The sequence below is a fragment of the Chroicocephalus ridibundus genome, chromosome Z (assembly GCF_963924245.1).
Source record: "Chroicocephalus ridibundus chromosome Z, bChrRid1.1, whole genome shotgun sequence".
Lineage (NCBI taxonomy): Eukaryota > Metazoa > Chordata > Aves > Charadriiformes > Laridae > Chroicocephalus > Chroicocephalus ridibundus.
Genome location: NC_086316.1, coordinates 76,966,913 through 76,983,404, shown reverse-complemented (window position 1 = coordinate 76,983,404; position 16,492 = coordinate 76,966,913). Strand labels below are relative to the sequence as shown.

At 43.7% G+C, this 16,492-nt stretch overlaps 1 protein-coding gene across 2 annotated transcripts in view; it reads right to left on the bottom strand.

The window, feature by feature from the left end:
• Positions 1 to 1,697: 1,697 nt before the first annotated feature.
• DCAF12 (DDB1 and CUL4 associated factor 12) overlaps positions 1,698 to 16,492 on the bottom strand; it is a 35,084-nt gene continuing 20,289 nt past the window's right edge. The window contains exons 8-10 of one of the 2 annotated variants that reach the window (XR_010069027.1): positions 12,590 to 12,774; positions 10,521 to 11,804; positions 1,698 to 2,693 (exon numbers count right to left, since the gene is read on the bottom strand). Coding sequence is in view for 1 of the 2 variants with exons in the window: in XM_063319617.1 (XP_063175687.1) it covers positions 11,646 to 11,804; positions 12,590 to 12,774 (344 nt within the window). In the remaining variant the exon portion in view is untranslated. Of the gene's footprint in view, positions 11,805 to 12,589; positions 12,775 to 16,492 lie in introns of both variants that reach the window. The other variant, XM_063319617.1, reaches the window with a different exon arrangement.

Here is a 16,492-nt window from a genome sequence, read left to right as displayed (position 1 = left end):
GGAGCAGCAGCAAGTGTGACATTCTAGGAGGAACAGAGCACAGCTCATGAGCAGTTCAGCTCCAGCTTCCACACAAGCTCATCCAAATCCATGGCTGTGACAGGAGGGAAGCCAGGAGCCACAGGTGGTACTGATACAGCTGCCTTCTAGCCTCATCCCACCACACAACAAGTCCACCATCTCCTGTGTGTCTCCAGGGCCAGGGATTTTTTATTTTCTTTTCATCTCTCAAACAGTTTTAGTATAAGGCTCAGTAGGATGACAGTATAGTATTCATATGCCTTTTAGACTCTCCCCTTCCAGCATCCACAAGAATCAGTAATGTCTACTGCAGTACTACAGGGAGCAGAGCTGGTGCAGCCGGAAACATAGGATCATAGGGTTGGAAGGGCCCTCTGGAGATCATCTAGTCCAACCCCCTGCCAGAGCAGGATCACCCAGAGCAGGTTGCACAGGAACGTGTCCAGGCGGGTTTGGAATGTCTCCAGAGTTGGAGACTCCACCATCTCTCTGGGCAGCCTGTGCCAGGGCTCTGCCACCTGCTTCCTATGTTCAAGTTTGTGCCTGTTACCCCTTGTCCTGTCCCCGGGCACCACTGAAAAGAGCCTGGCCCCATCCTCCTGACACCCACCCTTTAAGTATTTATAAGTGTTGATAAGATACCCCCTCAGTCGTCTTTTTTCCAGACTGAAAAGACCCAAGTCCCTCAGCCTTTCTTCATAAGAGAGGTGTTCCAGTCCCCTAATCCTCTTCGTGGCTCTTTGCTGCACCCCCTCCAGCAGTTCCCTGTCCTTGAACCGGGGAGCCCAGAACTGGACACAGTACTCCAGGTGCGGCCTCACCAGGGTGGAGTAGAGGGGGAGGATGACCTCCCTCGACCTGCTGGCCACACTCTTCTTGATGAGTGTGTTCTCCTCAAGAAAGAACATGTTCTCCTGTAGCTTCTGTACAAAGCTGCAGTTTGTCCATGACTATGGAAACTGGCACCTCAGGGTGAGGCCAACTGTGAAGAAAGTGGGGATGCAGGAGCTGCTTTTAGGCACATGATTTTAACCTCCAACATAAAGCTTAGATCTCTTAACGACATTCTTCCTCACCAAAAAATAACCTTCCCAATCCTAGGCAGGGAAATAGGACAGGTGGACAGAGGCCTCACTCTCCTGTGCAATGAAAATATGGTGGAAGATCTAGTGCTACAGATGCAGTTTTAGCACGTAAGATCTTCCTGAAACTTTTCATCCTATAGCTAACTAACTAACTGTACTGTCCAACACTTCTTAGAGGTATTTCCTTGTTAGAAAAAATAGTGGTTGAAAGGAAACACTTACCTCAGAACAAATGAGGTACCAGAAGAAGAGAACAGGAAGGAGATGCTTTGAAGAATGTTAACAGTCCAACTCTGCCATTAGATACATTTCCTATAGAAGCAACAAGCGTTAGTACAGCTGTACAGAAAACAGGAGTGATGTTTAAGCTACGAAAAACAGGAATAAGCGCAGAACCTGCCCTTGGGATATCAAGCCACTTACTGGTGAAGGAAAAACAATAGTTCACTTTATTTCTCCTAAATCAGTCATATCAACACAGAGGCTGGACCGTTACAAGGAGAAGCCGAAGCCCACTTGCTCTCAAACTGCCCTGGATTTACTTGCAGTGGGATAATTAGCAAATAAAGTAAACCATCGGCCAAGCCAACACACTATACAAATACATTTTATTTAGAGATACCCATAGTAAGATGCACAAATACTTTTCGTTCACCAGTTTTCAGATCACACAACTTCAAGTAGTGGAAAAAACAAACTGCAGTTAATTACAATTATCTATATAACAGGGCAGTAGTAAAAGATCCATTTGTCAGACTACAGCATGGTTAACGATACTCAGGTGAGAATGTACAGAACTAGGTATTTAAAAAGTGCATGGGTCATTGCCACATACACCAACATGCTTTTTCAAAGAGCAACATCTTTCTGGCATGTCAACACAGTAACCCGGTTAATGCAAGATGGAAAATTAGGCTCTTAATTTGATCTGGAAATGTATCTATTAACAGTTTTCCTCCAAACAGCAAATTAAGAGTTATTTGTGACTGACACATGAAAAGCAATCTGTAAAAAATCACTGTTACATTGTCCATGTAGTCAAGCAACACACAGATGACCTAAAATGATCAGTTCCAGTCTACACCTTCACAGCTCTTCTACCAGAGTCTTCTTCACAAGAGTCCAGAGTACTCTATTGCATTTAGCAAGCAGGCAGAAGTGCTGTAATCCGAGATCCAAGCTCTCGCACCCACACCCCAAATTCTTCCACACGCGAAATCTCAGTCCTCAAATTTCAAGAACCCCATGTTTCACCTGCAAGCACATCAACTGGATCGCATATTGCTGGGTTTACTTTTATATTCCCATCTGAACGGACAGAAAGGTAGGAAGTGGTGCTGATCTGAGAGAGTAGCTGCATTGGTTTAAAGTTGTATTTAAAACACACGGAACCTGGACTCTCCTCTCCAGTCTCTCTCAAACCAAGGAAGTTCAGCAGGTTCCACTGCTCAATGAAATCCCTGTTTTGCTTTTAAATAGGGATAGTGCTGTATGGTGCTTGGGAAAGACCAGCAGGGACTGTCGTGTGGATGATTACACGTAAGAGCAAGAAATACATTAGATCAGTCTTCAGCTAGACTTCTTCCACTGCAAACGGAAAGAGACTGACTTTTGCATTATAGTCGAGAGGCACATTTTGCATTGATGAACAGAAAACCACAGTTTACATTGCAGCTTTCTGTGGGTTAGAACACAGACAAACACCCTGTTAAAGCAATTTTTTAAAAAAAAGAAACAAAAAAAATCAGTTACTGTTCTCTTTAAAATTTTTAAAATGCTCCCTCACCTATTCTACCCAGAGATACCTTTCCACTTGTGTACATCCAGCTGCTTTTCCTCCCTAAAAGTTGTTTGTGTGAGAGATCCTTGTTTCTGTGCACCTTGGAAGTAGACAAATAATTTGATGCCTCACAGGGTGGGCCCCTGTACCACATTCAGGGGAGTTGAGAAAGTCAGTAGGATTTCATACACATGCAGTGAACCCCAGAATAAACAACGAGAAAAATAAAATCCAACAAATTGAAACAGCCAGCAGTACAGGAACCAACTCCTCCATGGGGCAGGAATTCGGGTTTGGAGTTTGAGTTTGGAGCAAAGCCTTTCAGACCGAAAGGGGATACCAGTCCAGGGATATGCAGGGCTGAGTCTAATGAATAAGGGACTCTGGGAGCAAGGCCCCGCATCAGCAAGCTGCTGCCTAAGCCAGTAAACTGCAGCAGGGCTTGAACAGGGCACCTGGGCTTTGCAGAACTGGTACCTGAACTAGTAAGCTGTGAGAGGACAGGGAACCTGCTTGAGTCCCGAGGGGCAGAGGGTGGCAAGATGGGAGCGAGGCCGGGACGAGAAGCTGAGAATGGACACAGCATTTTGAACCAGAGTGATAGAGCCCGTTAGAAGTTACTGATCCACACCCTTTCACAATGGTCCCACTATCACACCTGCACTGTGAAAGAAGCTGAGAGCAGCCAACTCAAGCTGCAAATCTCAGCTGGCCTGTTACACCCTTGCAGGCACAGCTCGTGCTGATTCAACAACCAAACATGTGGAGGGAGCTGCAGAGAAGTCCCTTTCATTCCATCATCCCAGCAGGAAGCAGGTGGAGGTGGCTGGTGGCAGCTGTAAAACATGCTAGTCATCATCAGTCACGAAAACAGAGACAAGTGCATTGGTGAGTACTGGTACTCACTGGTACTGAGGGATGAAGGGGGAGAGCAAGTGACCACTGAGGAAACTGGTTCTTCCCCACGCCATCTTCACATCTCATCTGAAGAAGGGTGACCAGCAGTTTCGCAAGCTCTGTGAGCAACTAATCTGCAGTCACATAAGCATATGGCATGATGGAGCAGACCCTCAAGGCTTCCATTGCTCAAACACTCCATTACCAGCTCATCTCTGAGCACAGCCAGCCTTTGGCATTACTGCTGGCCAAAGCTCATTATAGTTACTTTTGCCTCTTTAGGACAGAGTTAGCTCATATCCCTACAATAGCACATTTTTTTCATAATCCACCAAATATGCAAAAGGCAAAAAAAGTCTGTAAAAAGAGACTTTAAATGGGATCAAGTCTGCAGAAAGTCAGTGATGCATCGATGAAATCTTTAGTTATGACATTGAGTTGCAGCCAAAGACGCCAGTTCTCTGTTGGCTAAACCACCCCTGATCAGTTTAACAAAGACACTGGGTGCACACGCAGGGCACCTCCACTTCCCGATCTGCTGACATCCACTGTACAACATGGATGCAAAAGAATTTCAGCTCCTGTAGACTGCACAGGAGTGGGAACTCCACTCCTGAGACAGCCAGACAGTTTAGTCAGCCACTGAAGTTTACGGTAAACGCACAAAGTGATCTTTCTACAATGGGCTACAGGTTTTCTTTTTTTATTATGACTCGGTATTTTTCAGACTAGGCAAACAGCTTTGAAATGATTATTAAAGGTGGATTAGGAAGAAATGGGAGAAGGGAAAGGTGCTAAAGATTACAAAACAAAGTTAAACCAATCTGTTCTGCTCTGAAAAGTGACTATAATAAAAACAGGACCTTACTGAATTTGAAGAAACTCTGAAGTTAGCAAGAACTAAAAAGAGAACTCCAGATTAAGTCTGCACTGGAGACTTAGAACAGATACAGTTAGCACAGGAAATACACATACATTAGAGCTCCTTGACCATGTATTAGTGTCAATACATTGATGACTAATCGTGCTGATTCTAGAAACGGATCGACAGAATGCAGTACTGTACTTCGGTTAATTATGGGTATGCATGCCCATTGAAGGCCACAGCAAGTGAAGAAGTGTTCCCATTTCCACGCTCTTATGATCAAATTAACCTTACAGCTGGGAAGGGACATCTTGTATCAATCACACCATCCTCTGCTAGCTGCGTAAGAGATGGAAACTCAGCCCAGACTCCAGATGTCAGTTTAAGAACAAAGATATCCTTTGCCAGTTCAGAAAACAAGGCCACATGTGTAATGTCTTTGTATTGGGAAAAAAAAAATATCACTTTTCAGAGGAGAAACAATTTACAAGGTAACTCCGAACACTGAGCTTGTGCAGACCAACAGGCTGGTTTTGCATATTATCTGCAGTTTCCCAATGTTCCATTTGCAAGCTGCACCAGCAATTTTGAACAGTTTTACCTTACAGTTAAAAATGTGCACAGTAACATCTGAAGGGAGCTGTTACTACTTCACTTGACAGCTTCTGTGATAGTTCAGCATCCAGTGCTGTTTCTGACATAGTTCACGACAGAAACAGCACGCTGAGAAAGGCTCTGTTAAATGGGTGTAATTGCAGGAGTTGTTAACAAACATCAGACCCTGGATTTAGAACAGAAGCCAGCAAATATCAGCAAGTCCTGATATATTTTTTTTTCCAAGGCTTTGGATCTTATTAAGTGTATTTGGGAAAAAACAAACAAAACCCCAAAACCATTAAAAAGAGTGCACTGTAGGACATCCTACCCTCAGGCAACAAGTTGTGATCACCGCACATTTTAAAACACCTTGTGTAGTTTGTGCATCATATAAGTACATCATAGGCAATGGGGAAGATCCAGCATTTGTGTACACATTAACATACAAGCAAGCACTGACAGATGTCACAGGTAAGACTGATCCCAAGACAAACCAGTGTATTGATTTGTGTCTACACCACACCCTAAAACAAATGGAAAAGTCACAAGTAACAGTACAAACCTGTTGCAACTTTTAATACGTACATCTTAGAAAAAGACAATGCATGTACCCAGCCCTAACACAGTGACACGTTTGTGACATAACTTTACAAAGATCAAGGTACCAGAAGAGGAAGGCACATTAACCTCTGGTTGGTCCATTTCGGTATTATTTGGATGAGTCATAATGATTCATATACCCTGAGACTGTGGGAGGCCTTGAAAAGGAAAGGAGACCAGGTGAATGGGCAAATAAAAAGTACAAGTTTAATGAGATTTTAAGATTCAGCACCTGAATTTTCCCTTTTAATAAGGGAATCTAGAAAAGCAGTTCCTAGGAAAACAGCATATTGACTCCTAGATTTTTGTTCTGAGGTCAAAGAATCAACATCTAGGACTATAGATACATCGTACTATGTTGCAAGGGTTTTTACACACCCTCTCAGTTTCAGTCTAATGACCAGAATCTGTGTACAGTCAAGGGTTTTACTTGGTGATTTTCTGGATATAGAAATGATCAGGCAGACCACATTTTCCCAACTCTGCCAACCCTGGCACCCTGGTTTAGATCTGTGTGCACTTTCTTAGCCCATACCACTCCCAGCAGGATACTAGAAAATGGCACTCAATTTTTCATTGGGAAGATTAATTTCTGTCAAGAACTTTCTTTTAGTTAGCCAAGAGTTACATGCTTTCATTAAAGAAATCCAGCACCACAAGCAAAAAAGATACTTCCTAATTTAAATCCTTGAACATTAACATGGTAAAAAAAAAGAATGGCAGGGATATCTACTTTATTTCTCTGAAAATGTTTCTGATTAAGCCCTTTCACAAGTACCTCCTGAGCAATGAACAAATATCCCCTCTACGTTTTTAAATTCCCCAGGAGTCCTGAGACCAATACCAAACAGTGTTGGGCTTTCACCTTGTCTCTCGTGCCCCCTTGCCCATCCTCACCGCACCCCAAACTGCCCGCTTGCAGAGGCAAGGGAGAGCACACGCAGGAGATCCCTTCAGACAAGATGTGGCTGTGTTCCCCTTTCCACTCTCCCTTGTCTGCAACATGGGCAAATTCCTGGTCGCTGTGCTTCAGAGACTTTCAAATGAGTTACTGAAGGCACTGCCACACTCAGAAATGCATTTTAAGTTGCGGTTACACTATGGGCACTGCCACTGGGGTGGCCAGTAGCGCACACAGGGATTTTCACTTGGCTTTAAGCTAGAAAGCGTGTGACCGGCTAGCACAGGAGTCCAGGATCAGCTCTGCCTGCATCACACACAGCTCTGCAACAGTGTTCCTAGGAATGAGATGTACCCCAGTTCGGTAATTTAGTCATAGCAGCAACTGCGAAGCTAATTAAGAACTTCCCAGACACCTTGGAAAAATAGGTTTATGGAAAATAAGGGTATCAGACCACCACAAGCAGATCTCAGAGTTCCCACCTGGCTGCTGAAAGATGCTGCCACTTTACCAAGATGCAGCAACTGACAGCTCATCTCTTCTTGGTTTCTTGCAAACAAACAAAACAGGTGACCTCCACAAAGGGTCTAGGCAAGCCTGCTTTATTTCACGTTTGCATCCAGGTGAGGGACATTAGTTCACAAGGTCAGCAAGTGCCTCCCAACTGAGGGGCAGACATTAAGACATTAAACCACCACTCCACATAGCTGGATCATAACTTTAATCTGTTAACTCTGCAGCTGCAAACTATATACAAAGCAAGTGCGCAGGTCAAGGAAGAGGATAAAATTTTGGAGAAGAACAACTGATACAGAAGTATCCTAATCCTTACGATACAAAAAAAGCTGCCAACAACTTGAAATGGAGGCAGCAAATATATCCCCACAATATGAATGTAACCTTTGTGGACAGACTAAGTCCAGTAAGATCACTGGGCACTCTTGCAATGAATCTTAAAAATGGATCTCTGCAGAAAATGAACAACTGAGACTAGGAACAAACACCTATTAACTATTCTTTGGTAATTAACTCACCTTGGGCTAACACCAGCAGCACTGATGAGGGAACCCAACAAATGGACTAATTTCTTTACCACAATCCCAGAAAGCACCCGAGGAAAGCACTAGCATTTCCCCTGGCTGACTTGACTGTACAACGGAGAAAAAGCAGGAGGAATAACCAGGAATAAGGAGTTTGGTGAGGAGGGTGAGCACCACCCTCATTGCTTTGCTCACGCCGACGCTGCAAGGTAGCTTCTGCTTTCTTAGGAATGTCAATCACGTAACACCCAATTGTTACTGAGGGATTGCTACCCAGTACTTACAAGCTGTGTATTAGCGAACTGATAATTAAGTCACAAGTTTGATTACCTGTGATTATGATTACTGAAAATGTAATACCCAAAGATACCCAAACTAACATGGCAGTCTACTGATAAAGAGCTGAGTTGTAAAACTAACTGCTTCCCACACTCACCAGCAGCACAAAAGATCCCACATGACTGAAAAGTCAATGCCAGGAAGAAAAGTCTGAAGGTCTGAAGGAATGATTAGAGTTATTTTTTATCCTTCAAGTGCTTAATGCAAGATAAACCAGAGTCTGTTGTCCCCCTAGGAACAGACCGTTACTGTGTAATCTTCCCATGAGTCAAATGTGTACAAAGGCAACTGCCCAGTTCTACCATCTGAGCCAGCCTCAAAGGTCTACCCAGATAAAGTAGAGCAAATTGAAGGTCTCAAGCATGGCTTGACGAAAAGCCATCGAGCCCATTTCTGACAGACAGAGGTCAGCTCTGCAAGTACAATATTGCTACAGTAAAGACTGGGATGATTTGGTGGGGGGAGGAGGCAACCCCAAACTGACTGTTCAGGAGGGCGGGAAAGAACAAGGAAGGGGAAACATGAAGAAACATTGACCAACAATGAAATATTCTGAAACTTAACATCTGTATCGCTACAAGCATTTAAAACCACTGAAACAGGGTAGAAATTGTTCCCTCTGGCCTAATTTCTTTGTGTGCTTGTAGCACTATCTAGTTCATTTCCATTTTGGGAAGGGTGGGGGGAGGCGGATATTTCATACAGCAACAAGGATGGCTCCTTCCCCATGAGAAGTTATCTTTGCAAGAAAGCACCCCGAAAGCAGAATATGCAGATGCCTGTCAGACTTGAGGAATTCTTCCATCATTGTCCAGATTCTTTTGAGAATCGCCCAAAGCTTCCTAAGCAGACAAAAAAGGAGGAAAAGGACACTCACGCTACCAGGCTTTAGGAGGTACTTTGAGATACCTGGAGAGATCAGAGTCAGCAAGGAGGGATATTTCCCAGGGGTGCCTCTTCAGTAACCTAGAGACTACAATGACTCTGCAGAAAGATCAGCCTCTGTGTTCAGAAGCTGAAGTTCAGTCCATTCAAATACCCTTTCTTACCCCCTCACCCAGACCTGGGATATGCTTCCATTAATAGATCAACATCAGGACTAGGATTTCCAGACCAGGAGTTCCTTCGGCACTGGTGACACTAAGTGCCTAACTAGTAACTGTCATTTCAGCAGAGCTGGAGGACACTGAAGTAGACTCAAGTGTCTAGTTTCTTCTTCTTCTTCAAAAAAAAAGCAGTGCCTCAAACCAAACCCAAATAAAAAAACTAAGCAAAACATGTTCCCGTGTGAGAGTGACCTTACACAGTAGCTGAAGGAGCAATCCTAGAAATACACAAGCTGCCATACTTTACCAAGACTTGTTTTTCTCTGTATACTTCCACTCTTCAAAACCCATAGAATAACCAAAGCAGTATGATGCCCTCACAGAACAACACAGGCACTATTACAACACCTTTAAAAACAATGAACAACTCTAAGTAAGATTTGAGAGCTCTTTGCTACCCCATGGTATATAATTTGCCCCTTTTCAGAGAAAAGCCTGAAGAGCCACTCATGCAGCGCCGTGAACTGATTCGGTTTTAAGCAACCAGCCCACAAGGGAGGTAGAATTATGAAACGCTGCAAGATCTCTTTGTGAAGCACCTGTGTCAGTGCTCAGTGTGAGTAAATTATACTTCTGGAACAAGTGCACGTCTGGGAGAGCTCTTCTATTGCCAGGATTTCCACCGGATGGGAGGGAACTGCATTCCTTGCAGGATTTCCATCCAAGTGTCCACTACCAACTAGAAAGTAAGCCTGCAGCGCACTGCTTGGCGTTACTGATGAAGATACTGAGTACAAAGACCAGAGGGACCACAAGGACACATGCAGACTAGCTGTAGGCTGTCTGGCAGGAACTGCGTAAGGGACTAGAGCTACTCTAGTGGCTGTGATCTCCAGCAGGGACAGGAGAACAGAGCATGTCCCAGCCTTGTCTTTCTTCTCAGCTTCAGCCAACTGCCGATTTGGCACCAAAGCAGTGAGGTACAGGCACTCTCTATTCCTCTGGTGACACAGGCAGGGGAAAGACATTCATCCCAGTAGGACAGAGGCATCAGTAACAAGCTGAGAGTGTAGTGCCTGCCAAAAGGCTAGATGAAGCGCCCTGGAGTCCTGGATTTTATCTGAATATTAGGTAACACCATCACCCTGTAATGCACATGCTTCACAACTGGACCTGAAGGGCATCAGACCTATTCTCCCCACCCAGTCCCACATGAAGTTCAAGGGAGTCTGAATGCAGGAGGAAGCAGGGCATTTGGGGAAAGACTGAGTCTCTCCTGTAGCAAGCAAGGTGACAGCACATGCTAGGGCAATGTGATGCTAGCGCAACGTGAGCCAACAGCAAGTTACCTTGCCACGTGGAAAGTTTCTAGCTTGCGTTAGTTACCTCCAAGATGCACTCTTTAACCTTCAAGAAAAAAACAGTTTATTTATTACATTGGCTTATTACAGGAGACAGCCAACCAGAACAGCAAAAATGGGTAAAAGTTCTACAACCTGGGACAAAAAAGGCCCTGGGTTTTAGGCAGTTTATGAAGAACCCATGAGCTACCACAGTAGCATACTCAGGAACCTTGGCTCATCTGGAAAATGGATAGATTTAGTTAATTTTGAATGACAAGAACATTCACGTACCCAGCCCCCATTTCATCTCAGCAGCTCTGCAGGCCCTCAATGTAATGTCACCCTGCAACAGTCATGCTGCAAAACAGCCCACTCATACTCCAGTGTGCAAGCTGATACCTGGGAGAGGCAGGGGAGGAACAAAAGATCAATTTTTGCTCCTGGCACTGCTGAAAACTACAGTTCAAATACAAACGCACTTTTGAGAACTCCTGCAGTTCTGCAGGACTTCTGCAGTTTAGGTTTGATGGGCAATACCCCTGGGGAACCGATCCCTGGGCTCCAATGAGTGCAGCTTATTATTATCATATCCCTCTATATATAAACAGTGTCATTAGACTTGTACTTTTAAAAAATAAGATCAACCCAGGCCAGGGCCAGGCTCTGCAGATAAAGTAGTAGCTTATCTCTTATAAATATTTTTAATATTTTTTAATTACAAGTAGTCCTCATTCCAGGTAATGTAACTGACACAAAGTACCTGCACACTTGCAGCCCCTAGACTTTCACAGAAAGCCCAGGAGCAACCACTCTATAAGAAAGGAATCCTACCTCACAGCAAAGTAGGGGAGGGGGCACATGGCCAAGATAGCCTAAATGTGGGGGAAGAGTCATTTGGAGTAAATACAATAAAAAGGGATTTAAAACTTCCTTCATATAAAGGATCAAGGAGGTTAAAGCAAAAAACTGGTTCAAAAAGATGTACAAAACCAGGAGACCAACAGAAAACTCTGCCAAAAAATAACTTGCATTTAAATCCGCAATCAATGGCATCACACAATTCTTTTGTTAAAAAAAGGAAAAGAAAAGTGGGAATCTGTGTAAAGATCAGCATTTTATAAGGAGTTATCATTAGCTCCAGAGACCAGCGTAATTCCCATGAAGTCCCGATGGAAGGGGGCCTCCTGCCACAAAGAGTTTCGTTCCAGACGAGTCGTAGCAGTGGGTGTAAACAGCATTTGGGAAGAAATTTATGTCAGAAAAGTAATTCCTCCAGGTTTCGTCATGATTCTGTTAAAGGAAAGTTTAGATTATTATTATTGTTGCCAAACAAACCCAAAAACTCGTTTCACAAAAGCAGAAGGTAGCTTCCAGAGCCTAAAAAGGGATCTTCTGTGTTAATATTCACTGAAGCTTCAGACAGATCAACTTGAAGATACCAGAGTTGTCATGAAGCTTTTTCTGAGGATATTTGGGCCAAACATTGGAGGGGGAGGAGGTGAAGGGAAGATACCAAGTTTCATTAGTTTTTAAAGTTACATCACAATGATACAAAAAATAATGGAGACAAGTCAGGCAAAGCCATTAACTGCTTTATGATAACATACAGGAAATGGAACTCAAGTGCCTGCCATGGTATTACCTCAGGAAGGCACCGTTTCTAAAACTGCATGCAATTAAATTAAATCTCTCTTACTTTGAGTACCATGTTAGAGTAGCATGGTTTTAAAGGAAGACAATTTATTTTGTGTTTGAGGTTCTGATAACTAGAAGTTAGATTACATTCAAAAATATAAAGATATAAAAATCTACTTCATTTATGAATCAGTGCATAAGAACAGTAGTCAGTATGCCTTACTTTTGTAAGTTTGCTTTGTCAAGCAACCAACTTTCAATACCCTGTCATAAAGCTTGTGTAGAAAGCAGTTCTGCAGCACTTCTTGCTTTTCATAATTACGGTTATCGGTTTTACTGCGTCGCATTTCATAAATAGCTCCCGTTACTATAAAAACAACCACTTCGTGAGCCCTTTGGCACTCCTGTGTAAAGGGCCTCCTATGGCTACAGTTACTTACCAGCCAGCCTTTCCCAGTAGTCAGCTTCAAAATTTCACTTCCTCCTAATTTCTGCCTCTGTCCGTAGCAGACACGTGGGGGCTTTTCATCCAGGAACCTCTGGGCTCTGATATCGTAAAACAATAAGGAACCTTGCCCCGTTCCCACTGTGATGATGTGCTCGTAGAAGCTCACCGATCGAATACCTGTCAGACGGAGAAGGGACATACAATGCAGTAAGGAAGATGGACGCTTTGGCTCTGCAGTGCTGCTGCTTGATATTTTCTTTAAGAGGAACTATCTACTAGTATTCTCCACAACACATAAGTTTCCCCACTGCTGTGGAGCAGTGCTGACAAATCCCATTGATGCTATTGAAACAGCAGCTTCGATTACATACATACATCACTTCCCCTCTCCTCTGAGGCCATCAGCTACACTGATGGTGCATAGTAAGAAGCTTCGCTCTCAGTAGGCCCTGGCTCTGCCAGATAAGCAAAGATCATATGCCATTTAGGATCAAGCGCAGCCTTGTTCTGTCTGCCATGAGCCTCTTAAGTGAACACACCACAAGTGAGTCCATGGCAGCAGAGAGAGGAAAGAACATCATATTGGTTTCTTGCATGAGCTCACACCCTATCCAGCTACATGCCAAGCTGCGATAAGTGACCGTGTGAGAAAAATTACTGTCCCAGCTGCCACCAAGTGCATTTTGCTGATCAACAGGCTAGCTGTAAACAAGCATAACCATAATAATCACCAGTTACTTTGCTGCTAAGATAGATCAGGCTCTTAAATAATTTTGAAACTATCTCCATTCAGATATTCTCACACAACCACACCTTACTCTTTGGAGCTGGCGCTTTTAGCGCTTCACCAGCAATAAAAACAGACTAGGAATCCTACAACCTAAGCAACACCACGTTACACCAGCACATGGGAAGCTACAGCAAGTTTCCAGTCCAACCAAAACATTTTGGCACAATTCAGTTATGCCATTAGACCGAGTAAAATGAGTACATTTTGTTTTCACAAAGTCTAAATCTGAAGCCTCAGATGAACAAGGATCCCTTGGAAATAATCTTGGGGAGATTCTATATGCAGGAATTTGCAATTTGAAAAATGTCTTGTCATCTCATCTCCACTTATGGTGCCAAGAAGGTTTGTTCTGGGTAAGCACTCTACCCCAAACAACTCATCTATGCAGATTAAACCCCGCCACATCTATGCTTTTCCTTCCTGCACAACACGATGACAGGTTATAAACTCTAAGGCTTTTTAAGTACCACTGAATTACAGCCTAAACAAGCACTCAAGGAGGAGGGAAGTAGTGAGTTATGCCAGCAACATCCATGTGCCAACTGCTGTCACCATACCAAGTGGGACTGAATGTCACAAAACTTATAACACCCTGGAACACACCCCGCAGGACACGTGGCAGCAGACATCCCAGAGGTGCGGATGCGGCCAGGGAGCTTCCCCTTCCCCTTTGTACAGAGTCCTAACTAGCAATACATCCTCATCCTTCCGCCTCCGCAACCTGGCGTTACATCCACACGGGAAGCCACCAGCACCTGTGACACACACTTAGAACAGGCAAGGCCATGTCGTCGTGCTCCAGATGTGAGGTGAAGATTGGCTGCAGGCTCAACAGGTGGGAAAACACTGTGCAAGTCTCACACCTGCTGGATTAGATTTACCAGATTCATATCAGAATCTCCGCTTTAATTCAGAGAACTACTAATGCATCTGAGCAAGCTGGAGACATCTTCCCCACCTGCCCTCCCCATTACAAGGGCCTGGAGCTGGCAAATAGATGCAGAAAGCTTTAAACCCTCTGCAAGAAAGGCACAAGAGGGGACATCCTCTCATTTTTGCTCCAAAAGTGCTCTTAACAAGCAACTCAGCAGAACACTCAACAGAAATAGGTGATGGAGTATGAAAGCAGATGGCATATACTTTTCAATGCATTTTATTAATAAAAAGCTATAAAATGCAGAATGACTGTGGATCTTTCTCTAATCAAAAAAATTAACAGAAAGAATCTGTGATGTACCCACTACTAAAAGGACTTTTAGAACAGGCTTTCAAGAACAGCACTTCAAATTGGCTCCTAAGGGGCTGAAGTACCTCAGATTAATCATTCCCATCAAACTAAAAGCACAGCCTGTGCCTAGAACTGATCACGGTAAGCTCTCCTACATTCCCAGCACTCTACCACCTGCAGACCTGGACTATTTGGGTCAGCAAATTGAGTGTCACTCCTGAGAGGCAGGGAGGCTCTACAAATCCCAGAAGGAAATGAAGATGCAGTAGCATGTCTTACTCAAGGAGCAGACACAGAGTCTGTGCTGCGCGAGATCTGTCCACTACATTCACATTGCTGCCCTCAGGATATAAAGTCAAGGGCACACGACATAGCCCTGCATGCCAGCAGAGCAGAAAGCAGTTGCTCTTGCAGATCATCAAGTAGAGTCCAGGGCCTGCACTTCCCTGTACAGCTGCTATGAAAAGCAACACTTACAAGATGCACCAAAAAGCATTAGCCACCTCCTCGTGCGGAGCACACAAGGTTACACAGGGTAAAAACCGGCCCCAGTTCCAGTCTTACTAAGTGACAACCTTTCTCTGACCTGATTTTGTATACAACACTAATGATCTGAAGTTACTTTGGACTTACGACGTTCAGCAGGTGCATTTGGAAGCTGAAAGCACATTCAGGTAACACTTCAAAGCACTTACAAGTCAACCCAGATCCACAAATCAATAAACAACCTACTTTCTAGAGGTGCTGCACCACTCCAAGTCCCAGTGATATCAATAGAAAGTTGAAACACTATTTTGGGAATTAATATTATTAAGGGCCTTCACCACCATGTCAAAAAAAAAAGATCCGCCTACTATGAAGAACAGGAAATGGCACTCAACAAAGGCTTTCTCCAGACATGGACGTGGCATGGAGACGCGCCAGAGATACTACCTACACACGGATTCTTCCCCCAGCGGAGATGATCACATACTCAAGGCAGAAGCTGTCAGACACCAGCCATCACCGGGGACCACACTCCAGTGTCTTGGTATTCCTTCCCTGACAGGTGAGAGTGTCCTGACCTCCACAGAGCCCTCACTGACAGAGGGTCAGGACAAAGGCTGTTGCTGGCAAGATGTTCAGGTGGCAACATGAGCTGGTGAAGCACCTTTTCTCTTATTTTAGAAACTTAACCCGTATGTGAAAGTAGACAACCCTGATATTTCTCTACACAGCACCATTCAAGCTCCAATAACCACATTAAAAAAACCCAACTTTCCTAATCCTTGGCTACATGTATTCTCTTTTGATAACTTGCCCAATGAAGAGACGATGCTTAGAGCCAAGCTAAATAAGGAGTGTAACTTAATAGTCTGGGATGAATATGGTTTAAAATAGGCACCACAGCACTGTGCCTTCTCATGCTTGAAAATAGAGGGTATAGGAAGAAGCTTATGGGATCATGTACCCTGCAAGCCCTCATGCTTGGCCCTGGTGTAAGGTTCAATTTGCACCCACATCAGAAAACAGCACTTAAATCTGCAGTTATTATTTTTTTTTTAATTAAAGAGTGAGCTTTTGTATATTTAGAGCAAATAAATACACATAAAAAATTAAGACTACCACTCATGGCGTTAAAATTACAAAGCAGGGATTCGATCACAGCACAGACTGCCGATACGATAGCACAGAGCAGACAACATGGGTTTTTTTCTGTTCCCAGAGAAAAAACACAAGAATAGACAGTATTAATAGCAGTATGAAGTCTAGATTTCCTTTGTGATGAAGTAAAACAGATGCAGTAAAAAATACGCAAAATGCACACTTTCATATTTTTAAAAGTTCAGTAATATTTGGATGCCATACAATTTAGTGGATCATGAAAGCACTAATGT